Source organism: Schistocerca nitens, chromosome 10 (genome assembly GCF_023898315.1).
Source record: "Schistocerca nitens isolate TAMUIC-IGC-003100 chromosome 10, iqSchNite1.1, whole genome shotgun sequence".
Lineage (NCBI taxonomy): Eukaryota > Metazoa > Arthropoda > Insecta > Orthoptera > Acrididae > Schistocerca > Schistocerca nitens.
The window spans coordinates 129,802,300-129,815,528 of NC_064623.1; the positions used below are offsets into that span (position 1 = coordinate 129,802,300).

Sequence of the window (13,229 nt, forward strand, 5' to 3'; positions counted from 1 at the left end):
AAACCCTGCGAGAATTACTGTTCAGATTAGACCTGGACTCGTCTGTGAACATAATTTGGGACCACTGTTCCAATGACCATGTACTGTGTTTTTCACACCAGGCTTTACTGGCTCTCCTGCGACCAACGGTTAGTGGAATGTACCTTGCAGGTGTCCAGACGAATAAACCATGTCTGTTCAGTCGTCTGTAGACTGTGTGTCTGGAGACAACTGTTCCAGTGGCTGCGGTAAGGTCCCAAGCAAGGCTACCTGCAGTACTCCGTGGACGTCTGCGGGCACTGATGGTCTTCTTGTGGTCTTGTACACTGTGGACGTCCCGTACTGTAGCGCCTGGACACGTTTCCTGGTTGCTGGAATCTTGAGATCACACTTTGTGTCACAAGGAGGCCCCGTGCTACGACCTGCTGTGTTTGACCAGCCTCAAGTCGCCCTAGTATTCTACCCCTCATAGCGTCCATTTTCAACACACAGTCACCGTTAGCACGTCTTAAGACGTCTGCACATTTACTCACTGCACCGTACTCTGACATGCACCAACACACTTCTGTATATGTGGACTGCTGCCAGCGCCACAGTGCGACGACCGTAGGTCAAATGCACCGCATGGTCATTCCCCGAAGTGATTTAAGCCCGCAAACCGCCCACCAGAGCGTTGTTTCACTACGTATCAGCATTATCCTTCATTTATCAGCATAAGTGTAGACACATCAAACGCTTCTGCCAGCTCGATTACAGAAGCAACCCAATAACTGCAGCTTAGCTCTGACACAATCCACTCACAGCCTACACAGAACACTCTTCTGACCACGAGTGACACTCGCAACGTGTTGAGAACATTAAACAGCTAACATTCGTAGTCAAATACACCAGCACAACCTGCAGGCTCGGCTAGCATCTGCACTTATATTCAAGCGTGCATTTGTCGCGGTGTTTCCATATTTTCGTGCAGACCGTCAGAAATTGAACGTAGATCAAGCACGGAAACAGGAAGAAGCTGTACTGGACTGTAAAAAAAAAAAAAGTATTCAAATTTGTGTCCTTGTCGTGGTGTAATGTCCGTTTGCAACAGGAAGGCACCTACACTCTGATTCACGACGATATGCAAATATTTTAATATATTATTATACAAGTAAAACTATAGAAGAAACTTGATATAAACATAGTTCCGGAAATGTTTAGCTATAGAGTTACGGCTAATAAAAGATTTTGCATCAAATTTAGCAACTTCTGTAATATGAAGCCATCGGAAAACTATAAGAAGTTTAAGTAAAGCAAAATTTCCTTTTACTTTGTTGTTATTGGTCTGGTGAATCTAATAAAAGATGTCCCATCTATATCTACATACATACTCCGCAATCCACCATAAGGTGCGTGGCGGAGGGTACCTCGTACCACAACTAGCATCTACTCTCCCTGTTCCACTCCCAAACAGAACGAGGGAAAAATGCCTATATTCCTTTGTAAGAGCCCTAATCTCTCTCATCTTATCTTTGTGGCCTTTCCGCGAAATGTAAGTGGGCGGCAGTAAAATTGTACTCAGTCAGCCTCAAATACTGGTTCTCTAAATTTCCTCAGTAGCGATTCACGAAAAGAACGCCTCCTTTCCTCTAGAGATTCCCACCCGAGTTCCTGAAGCATTTCCGTAACACTCGCGTGATGATCAAACCTGCCAGTAACAAAGCTAGCAGCCCGCCTCTGAATTGCTTCTATGTCCTCCCTCAATCCGACCTGATAGGGATCCCAAACGCTCGAGCAGTACTCAAGAATAGGTCGTACTAGTGTTTTATAAGCGGTCTCCTTTACAGATGACCCACATCTTCCCAAAATTCTACCAATGAACCGAAGACGACTATCCGCCTTCCCCACAACTGCCGTTACATGCTTGTCCCACTTCATATCGCTCTGAAATGTTACGCCCAAATATTTAATCGACGTGACTGTGTCAAGCGCTACACTACTAATGGTGTATTCAAACATTACAGGATTCTTTTTCCTATTCGTCTGCATTAATTTACATTTATCTATATTTAGAGTTAGCTGACATTCTTTACATCAATCACAAATCCTGTCCAAGTCATCTTGTATCCTCCTACAGTCACTCAACGACGACACTTTCCTGTACACCACAGCATCATCAGCAAACAGCCGCACATTGCTATCCACCCTATCCAAAAGATTTATGTAGATAGAAAACAACAGCGGACCTACCACACTTCCCTGGGGCACTCCAGATGATACTCTCACCTTCTATGAACACTCACCATCGAGGACAACGTACTGGGTTCTATTACTTAAGAAGTCTTCGAGCCACTCACATACTTGGGAACTAACCCCCTATGCTCGTACCTTAGTTAGGAGTCTGCAGTAGGGCACCGAGTTAAACGCTTTCCCAGACGTGTATCTGTAGTAGCTTTCCAGAACATCCAGAGAAGCAAAGATTATTATACAAGTAAATTGGTTTACTTTCCATTAAGAATCTAGAAACCTTTATGTCATTGTTGGCAACCCTTAGTGGGCTGTTTCAGTCGTTTCCTAACCTTGAAACGAGTTAGTTTTCAGTGTTGTTCAGTGAAAGAACATAATACCAACAGAGTATTTAAGTGAAACCACATAGTAGCTGTTGTAGTCGGTAGATTATGACACATTCATACAGTTTCAGTTAACGTTATTACCATCATTTTTCCAAAATTAAAATCTCTATAAGTTTTGTTGAAAACTTTGTGCAACTGTCTGGAATTTTAAAAAAAATTGGGCCAAGTAGATAATAAATTAAAAATTGTACGAAATTTGCTTCTCCGGATGTTCTGGAAAACTACTGCAGATACACGTCTGGGACATGTTTTTTAGATTCACCAGACCAATAACAACAAAATAAATGGAAATCTTGCTTTACTTTAAACTCTTACAGTTTTGCGATGGCTTAACATTACCGAAGTTGCTAAATTTCAGGGAAAAACTTTTGTTAGCCGTAACTCCGTACCTAAACATTCGCGGAATTATGCTTTTTCTGAACTTTTTTCTTTCGCTTTACTTGTAGAATGAAATATTACTATATTCGCATATCTTCGTGAATCACCCCGTATAATGACAGTTGATTCTGCACAACTAATTTAATAACAAGGCGACAGGTTAACCGAATCGTCCACCGGAAAACAAGCCTGCAACGTCATACACGGCACCAGTGACAGTACGAGTGTCATATGATAGGGCCTAATTTGTATGCCTGGTTGATGTTGTTGTTGTGGTCTTCAGTCCTGAGACTGGTTTGATGCAGCTCTCCATGCTACTCTATCCTGTGCAAGCTTCTTCATCTCCCAGTATCTACTGCAACATACATCCTTCTGAATCAGATTCGTGTTTTCACCTCTTGGTCTCCCTCTACGATTTTTACCCTCCACGCTGCCCTCCAATACTAAATTGGTGATCCCTTGATGCCTCAGAAAATGTCCCACCAACCGATCCCATCTTCTGGTCAAGTCGTGCCACAAACTCCTCTTCTCCCCAATTCTATTCAATACCTCCTCATTGGTTATGTGATCTACCCATATAATCTTCAGCATTCTTCTGTAGCACCACATTTCGAAAGCTTCTATTCTCTTCTTGTCTAAACTATTTATCGTCGACGTTTCACTTCCATACATGGCTACACTCCTTTCATGTCCCTCGACTCTTATAACTGCCATCTGGTTTCTGTACAAATTGTAAATAGCCTTTTCTCCCTGTATTTTACCCCTGTCACCTTCAGAATTTGAAAGAGAGTATGCCAGTAAACACTGTCAAAAGCTTTCTCTAAGTCCACAAATGCTAGAAACGTAGGTTTTCCTTTCCTTAATCTATCTTCTAAGATTAGTCGTAGGGTGACTATTGCCTCACGTGTTCCCATATTTTCGCGAAATCCTAACTGATCTTCCCCGAGATCGGCCTCTACCAATTTTTCCATTCGTCTGTAAAGAATTCGCGTTAGTATTTTGCAGCTGTGACTTATTAAACTAATAGTTCGGTAATTTTCTCAACTGTCAACACCTGCTTTCTTTGGGATTCGAATTATTATATTCTTCTTGAAGTTCGAGGGTATTTCGCCTGTCGCATATATCTTGCTCACCAGATGATAGAGTTATGTCAGGACTGGCTCTCCCAAGGCTGTCAGTAGTTCTAATGGAATGTTGTCTACTCCTGGGGCCTTGTTTCGACTTAGGTCTTTCAGTGCTCTGTCAAACTCTTCACGCAATATCGTATCTCCCATTTCATCTTCATCTACATCCTCTTCCATTTCCAAAATATTGTCCTCAAGTACATCGCCACAGTATAGACCCTCTATATACTCTTTCTACCTTTCTGCTTTCCCTTCTTTGCTTAGAACTGGGTTTCTATCTCTTGATATTCATTAACGTGGTTCTCTTTTCTCCAAAGGTCTCTTTAATTTTCCTGTAGGCAGTATCTATCTTACCCCTAGTGAGATAAGCCTCTACATCCTTATATTTGTCCTCTAGCCATCCCTGCTTAGCCATTTTGCACTTCCTGTCGATCTCAGTTTTGAGATGTTTGTATTCCCTGTTGCCTGCTTCATTTACTGCAATTATGTATTTTCTCCTTTCAACAATTAAATTCAATATTTCTTCTGTTACCCAAGGATTTCTACTAGCCCTCGTCTTTTTACCTACTTGATCCTCTGCTGCCTTCACTACTTCATCCCTCAAAGTTACCCATTCTCCTTCTACTGTATTTCTTTCCCCCTTTACTGTCAATTTTTCCGTTATGCTCTCCCTGAAACTCTGTATAACCTCTGGTTTAGTGAGTTTATCCAGATCCCGTCTCCTCAAATTCCCACCTTTTTACAGTTTCTTCAGTTTTAATCTACAGTTCATAACCAATAGATTGTGGTCAAAGTCCACATCTGCCCCTGGAAATGTCTAACAATTCAAAACCTGGTTCCTAAATCTCAGTCTTACCATTATATAATCTATCTGATACCTTCTAGTATCTCCAGGCTTCTTCCATGTATACAACGTTCATTCATGATTCTTGAACCAAGTGTTAGCTATGATTAAGTTATGCCCTGTGCAGAATTCTACCAGGCGCCTTCCTCTTTCATTTCTTATCCTCAATCGATATTCACCTACTACGTTTCCTTCTCTCCCTTTTCGTACTACGAATTCCAGTCACCCATGACTATTAAATTTTCGTCTCCCTTCACCATCTGAATAATTTCTTTTATCTCATCATACATTTCATCAATTTCTTCGTCATCTGCAGAGCTTGCTGGCATATAATCTTGTACTACTGTAGCAGGCGTGGGCTTCGTGTCTATCTTGGCCACAATAATGCGTTCACTATGCTGTTTGTAGTAGATTACCGGCACTCCTATTTTTTATTCATTATTAAACCTACTCCTGCATTACCCCTATTTGATTTTGTATTTATAACCCTGTATTCACCTGACCAAAAGTCTTGTTCCTCCTGCCACCGAATTTCACTAATTCCCATTATATCTAACTTTAACCTATCCATTTCCCGTTTTTAATTTTCTAACCTATCAGCCCGATTAAGGGACCTGACATTCCACGCTCCGATCCGTAGGAGGTCATTTTTCTTTCTCCTGATAACGGCGTCCTCTTGAGTAGTCCCCGCCCGGAGATCCAAATGGGGGATTATATTACCTCGGGAATATTTTACCCAAGAGGACGCCATCATCATTTAACCATGCAGTAAAGATGCATGCTCTGGGGAAAAATTACGGCTATAGTATCCCCTTGCTTTCAGCCGTTCGCAGTAGCAGCACAGCAAGGCGATTTTGGTTAGTGTTACAAGGCCAAAGCAGTCAATCATCCAGACAGTTGTCCCTGTAACTACTGAAATGGCTGATGCCTCTCTTCACGAACCACACGTTTGTCTGGCCTCTCAACATTAACCCCTCCATTGTGGTTGCACCTACGGTACGGCTATCTGTATCCCTGAGGCACGCAAGCCTCCCCACCAACAGCAAGGTAAGTGAGTGGGATAGGCCTCCTTGCCCGATTTTGGTCTTGGTATGAATGTAAATGTGATCACTTCCAAGTAAATAATGAAAACATAACAGTTTGTCACATAACCTTTAACAAATGAATGTAACAATTTTAGAATCAGACAGTTTCTCTGTACAGTGTCAAAATAAATGGTTTTAACGTTTTAAAAAAAATGGCTCTAAGCACTATGGGACTTAACATATGAGGCCCTCAGTCCCCTAGAACTTAGAACTACTTAAACCTAACCAACCTAAGGACATCACACACATCCATGCCCGAAACTGCGACCGTAGCGGTCAAAAGATTCAAAACTGAAGCGCCTACAACCACTCGGCCACTCCGGACGGTTAACGTTTTTGAAGTGACGTTCTGTTTTGGAAGTGTAGACTCTTGAATTATTTTGTTTTAACATAGTTCACACCCGTTTATTTCTTGTTTTGGTATCTGTGAGTGGTGTATGCGTTATTTCGCCTCCTCTCACTGTTCATCATATTTACTTGTGACAATAACGTATTCTTACCATGACTTATACACTCCTGGAAATGGAAAAAAGAACACATTGACACCGGTGTGTCAGACCCACCATACTTGCTCCGGACACTGCGAGAGGGCTGTACAAGCAATGATCACACGCACGGCACAGCGGACACACCAGGAACCGCGGTGTTGGCCGTCGAATGGCGCTAGCTGCGCAGCATTTGTGCACCGCCGCCGTCAGTGTCAGACAGTTTGCCGTGGCATACGGAGCTCCATCGCAGTCTTTAACACTGGTAGCATGCCGCGACAGCGTGGACGTGAACCGTATGTGCAGTTGACGGACTTTGAGCGAGGGCGTATAGTGGGCATGCGGGAGGCCGGGTGGACGTACCGCCGAATTGCTCAACGCGTGGGGCGTGAGGTCTCCACAGTACATCGATGTTGTTGCCAGTGGTCGGCGGAAGGTGCACGTGCCCGTCGACCTGGGACCGGACCGCAGCGACGCACGGATGCACGCCAAGACCGTAGGATCCTACGCAGTGCCGTAGGGGACCGCACCGCCACTTCCCAGCAAATTAGGGACACTGTTGCTCCTGGGCTATCGGCGAGGACCATTCGCAACCGTCTCCATGAAGCTGGGCTACGGTCCCGCACACCGTTAGGCCGTCTTCCGCTCACGCCCCAACATCGTGCAGCCCGCCTCCAGTGGTGTCGCGACAGGCGTGAATGGAGGGACGAATGGAGACGTGTCGTCTTCAGCGATGAGAGTCGCTTCTGCCTTGGTGCCAATGATGGTCGTATGTGTGTTTGGCGCCGTGCAGGTGTGCGCCACAATCAGGACTGCATACGACCGAGGCACACAGGGCCAACACCCGGCATCATGGTGTGGGGAGCGATCTCCTACACTGGCCGTACACCACTGGTGATCGTCGAGGGGACACTGAATAGTGCACGGTACATCCAAACCGTCATCGAACCCATCGTTCTACCATTCCTAGACCGGCAAGGGAACTTGCTGTTCCAACAGGACAATGCACGTCCGCATGTATCCCGTGCCACCCAACGTGCTCTAGAAGGTGTAAGTCAACTACCCTGGCCAGCAAGATCTCCGGATCTGTCCCCCATTGAGCATGTTTGGGACTGAATGAAGCGTCGTCTCACGCGGTCTGCACGTCCAGCACGAACGCTGGTCCAACTGAGGCGCCAGGTGGAAATGGCATGGCAAGCCATTCCACAGGACTACATCCAGCATCTCTACGATCGTCTCCATGGGAGAATAGCAGCCTGCATTGCTGCGAAAGGTGGATATACACTGTACTAGTGCCGACATTGTGCATGCTCTGTTGCCTGTGTCTATGTGCCTGTGGTTCTGTCAGTGTGATCATGTGATGTATCTGACCCCAGGAATGTGTCAATAAAGTTTCCCCTTCGTGGGACAATGAATTCACGGTGTTCTTATTTCAATTTCCAGGAGTGTATTTTGTAATCAGCGTATAGTATGACAACTGCCAAGACTACAGAAAGAGGACAGACATTTCAATGACCGGATGGACAGTTCATAAAGTTGTGAAAAAATAAATAGCACCAAATGTTAGTACAAAGGTAACTCACTTCACAGGCCAACGCCGTGACCACATAACCACAAGGCTGTAGCTCTTACATTCTACACAGTGTTGCACTTGTTAAGCTTGGACGTTCACTGGTTCTGTTTTGCCTTTTTTTTTAAAAAAAATGATCAGTTAAACTGGTTTTCATGGTTGATCTGTATTCAGTTTTTGACGGGCGATCCACTAAGCCATCTTACCACTAAATCTGAAGGGGTGCGAGAGGGAGGTTCCCTTGTTAGCACCTCATCCAGAAACGCACCCTCTCGAAACTTGGACAGCAAGCTACACCGCGATGCAGAGCGCCTCTCTTGCAGAGTCTACCACTTGAGTTTGCTAAACATCTCCGTAACGCTATCACGCTTGCCAAATAACCCTGTGACGAAACGCGCCGCTCTTCTTTGGATCTCCTCTAGCTCCTCTGTCAACCCGACCTCGTACGGATCCCACACTGGTGAGCAATACTCAAGTATAGGTCGAACGAGTGTTTTGTAAGCCACCTCCTTTGTTGATTGACTACATTTTCTAAGGACTCTCCCAATGAATCTCAACCTGGTACCCGCCTTACCAACAATTAATTTTATATGATCATTCCACTTCAAATCGTTCAGTACGCATACTCCCAGATATTTTACAGAAGTAACTGCTACCAGTGTTTGTTCCGCTATCATATAATCATACAATAAAGGATCCTTCTTTCTATGTATTCGCAATACATTACATTTGCCTATGTTAAGGGTCAGTTGCCACTCCCTGCACCAAGTGCCTATCCGCTGCAGATCTTCCTGCATTTCGCTGCAATTTTCTAATGCTGCAACTTCTCTGTGTACTACAGCATCATCCGCGAAAAGCCGCATGGAACTTCCGACACTTATCTACTAGGTCATTTATATATATTGTGAAAAACAATGGTCCCATAACACTCCCCTGTGGCACTCCAGAGGTTACTTTAACGTCTGTAGACGTCTCTCCATTGAGAACAACATGCTGTGTTCTGTTTGCTAAAAACTCATCATTCCAGCCACGCAGATGGTCTGATATTCAATAGGCTCTTACTTTGTTTATCAGGTGACAGTGCGGAACTGTATCGAACGCCTTCTGGAAGTCAAGGAAAATGGCATCTACCTGGGAGCCTGTATCTAATATTTTCTGGGTCTCATGAACAAATAAAGCGAATTGGGTCTTACACGATCGCTGTTTCCGGAATCCATGTTGATTCCTACAGAGTAGATTCTGGCTTTCCAGAAACGACATGATACGCGAGCAAAAAACATGTCCTAAAATTCTACAACAGATAGACGTCAGAGATATAGGTCTATAGCTTTGCAAATCTGCTCGACGACCCTTCTTGAACACTGGGAATGAATGTATGCAGGAGAGCTTCTACGATGTACAGAAAGTGGGCGAGAGGTACTGACACAAGTGAAGCTGCACTTATATCTCTAAGCCCATGCCTGGATGGTTCGGTCATTAATAGCAACATTCATGAAAGGCAAGGTTTTTGGTGCGAGTCTCAGTTCGGTGCGCTGTTTTTATCTAGAGGGAAATTTCAAACAAGTATACACACCACTACAAAGTGTCAGATTCACTCAGATAATCAATTAAGTCTGCCTTATCAAAGGATCTGTGGCGAGGAACTTAACACCTGCCTTGCTGAAAGCAGCATTTACACAAAAAAGCAGGCATTACAAAACATTTCCATTACTGGATACCGTAATCGAATAGTAAGGAGCCACCAGGCAGCCAAGAGACTGTCCATGCCTGGACTGGGCTGTAAGTATTTATCCCTGCTCAGACTGTGCTGAAACATGTTTGTTGCAGGACAAGGCCCGCAGTGTGCTGTTCCCCTTTGTGGGCACTTCAGTGGAGCCAGCTGACGCCGAGGGTGGGGCATTCTTCCCGAGGGACCCCGCACAGCTGCTGCGCTCTGGGGACTTCCAGCATGTGCCCCTCATCACGGGGGTCTGCACCTACGAGGGATCCCTCTTTGTCACAGGTCAGTGCCTGGAGTGGTGACTTCTCCATGGCAGAATCTCACCAGTCAGGCTATTGTCACAATCTGCTTTAGTAGACTGTCATCACTCATACCTTGTTGAGAACTGTCTGTCCATTAATGTCAAGTTCTAGTTGTGGGAGAGCACTGCTAAATTGGCGATTGCATAACACAGTGAAACTATGGCCCCTAGCCGTTTGATCAGGAGCAAACCATTGTACTCTGTGATTGCTTTTGGAATATACCAGTGTTGCATTTTGAGTTTTCATAATCAATGTTCTTGCTTTAAATTTTTTAAATCTGATATTAAGAAAACAAAGAAACCTCAGACACTGGCAGGGTACTTTGATTTCTGTTAGTGTTTATAGAAAGGATGTTGTGGAAAGAAAAATGGAAATTTAAAGTGTGATTCTTTACAGTTTTCATAAAGATGTAACTCAACAAGAGTGCCCTCAATTATTTTGCTCAACTGTTTGTAATCGTTTACAGAGGAAAACTTTACCACTGAACTGAAGAATTTCGTTGCCTTGATGTTTCCATCAGCGAACAATTTCGTGAAGGTGACCAAAATCGGTTCTAGTCCCAAACGCAACATGGCTGCAGAGCATTGGCTTGTGACTCACTGTGAGACACGGTTTATAGTACTGGAATCAGTTAAAGAAGATCCCTGACAGCTGCAGTGGGTTTGATGTAGCTGCTTTGCATGTTTCAACGAATAATGTGATCGAATTTTGTTTATATCTCTAAGGCAACATCTCGTAACTGATGCCTTTTCCATTCTGTACTTGGAAGTTGGCAACAGTGCTGCCAGCAATCGGGGACCTTCTTTCGGCAACTTTACCATAACTGCTGATGAAATCTCTTTCCAGTGAATTCTGCACAATTTAATTGATGCTCGCAGTCAGGCTAGTGTCAGCTGATATAAGGAAGTGCTCAAAAAACACGTCTAAGTAAATTCAAAATTCGTATAGATCATTTTAACCTGAAATTAACACTATGATTTATTCACACATACCGGAAAATAAACATAAATCGAAAGTTTCAGTCTACCTGCATGAAACCACAAAATTAATTATATGATGGAGAAGATGTGTTTACCCAGCCATGCTTGACTTATTACCAAATGACTATTTGTTGTTCCTTATGTCAACGAAAAATTCGTGAAAATTGATTTCAAAACACCACAAGTATCTGCTAAATGTTTCTAAATTTTTTTTTTTGGAGTATCAATTTCACAGAGAATTAAATGTTACCAGAGCTGGTTCAGATACAAGCAAAGAGTATATACAATTCAAAAGTGAATATTTTGTGAAATTCATATGCAATGTGGACCAAAGGCGAATTTTTTTATTGTTTTTGTAAAAACTTAAAAGTCAGCACATTTATTGGATGCGAGCATGATGGTGTGGTTTGTATGACACACTAGTATGGTGTTGCTTCCAAAACATATGCACCCTCTTGGGGATACTGTATTGAGAACGTAGCATAGTGAAAATATCTATTTTCAACAACAAAATAAAGCGAAAACTTGCCCTAGAGAAAGAATATTTCGCACTACAAAAGACCATAACGAAAGAAGCAATATGTTAAACGACAAAAAGCATTAGCAGGAGGACATCACTCACTAATTCATGAGTTACTACAAAAAACAATGAGGAAACGTGCAGATACACAGTCCCTCACCACTCACATTCCCTCTATCCTCACCCCAATAACCACCCTACACCTATTGCGATCCTTCAGTCAGCCCTAGTGCATGTATGTAAGACCATGTGTAGTGTGTTATATGGGTAGATCACGTGGAGTGAAGGTTTAAATGTGACATATTAACTGGTATGAAATGCGCGTAGTGTATGCAAGAGAAAACATGATTACATGAAAAAGACATAAAAATAAATGTAAGTTTATAGGAACACAAATATACAATTTTTGAAAAGTTAAATAATTTAAATATGCCACCAAGAATCACTACAGCTCTCATACGAAAATTTGTATAATAAAATAATTTTCTTTATATTATAAACCTCAACTGATACCTACCACGAGTAGGTGTAACACATTTGGTAGAAACACGTAAAACATTGCCGGTCGAAGTGGACGTGCGGTTCTAGGCGCTACAGTCTGGAGCCGAGCGACCGCTCCGGTCGCAGGTTTGAATCCTGCCTCGGGCATGGATGTGTGTGATGTCCTTAGGTTAGTTAGGTTTAATTAGTTCTAAGTTCTAGGCGACTAATGACCTCAGAAGTTAAGTCGCATAGTGCTCAGAGCCATTTTAACGTAAAACATTCAACTGCAAAAGACAAAATATCTTTCTTTTGGATCACGTTTCACCATAAAGCTCTCTTCTTAACATATTTTTCAGAAAATCCCTACTTGCTGTCGTCTTTATACATTTTATGTCATCTTCAACTTTTTACATAAGTTATTTTCCTGCTCACAAAGCAAAACACGCATTTTAGAGTCACATTTCCAAATCATATTCACTTAGCATTGCTTGATTTTATTTTATTTACTGCACCACCCCTGCTTTAAATTTGTTTATGTTCGTTGTTTAACCACTTTCCAACACGCGCTCCATATCAAAGCAGTGTACAATAAAGGCATAAATGCGGTGAAACTAATGTTTTGGGCTACATAAGATGGCGGACGTCAGCTTTAAATTTGTGATGTAATGACAACTCCCTTTTGTTTTTACCTCCACGAATATCACTAGCTGCTTACAGAGGTACCAGCAAGATGTACGTCTGTGAACTCCATACACAATTCTAATTACTTTCTTTTGGGCAGTGAATACTATTTGCCTAAGCGAGGGTTACCCCACAATATTATCCCACAAGACATCAATAAATGAAAATATGTGGAATATATTAACTTACTGACTTCTGTGTCCCCAAAAATGGGAGTTATTCTTATCGCAAAAGTACTCGCACACAAACGTTTTAGTAGATCAGCTAAATGGTTTTTTTGAGTTTAAGTTTTCAACAATATGCACTCATAGGACGTTACAATTTTCTATCCTGTTTACTAGTTCTTGTTGGTAAAAGAGGTCAGTAGGAGGCGCCATATTTTTGACGCTACGAAACTGAATGGACTCCGTTTTTGTTCAAAGTTTAAAAGCTATCCCATTTGTGACACAACATGCTAGGAAGCAGC

The 13,229-nt window shown here is 42.9% G+C and overlaps 1 protein-coding gene across 1 annotated transcript in view; it reads left to right on the plus strand.

Moving 5' to 3' along the window:
• LOC126210341 (esterase FE4-like) overlaps positions 1 to 13,229 on the plus strand; it is a 167,858-nt gene that overhangs the window by 70,203 nt on the left and 84,426 nt on the right. Inside the window, exon 6 of the mRNA XM_049939557.1 lies at positions 9,905 to 10,079. Within this exon, the coding sequence (XP_049795514.1) occupies positions 9,905 to 10,079 (175 nt within the window). The remainder of the gene's footprint in view (positions 1 to 9,904; positions 10,080 to 13,229) is intronic.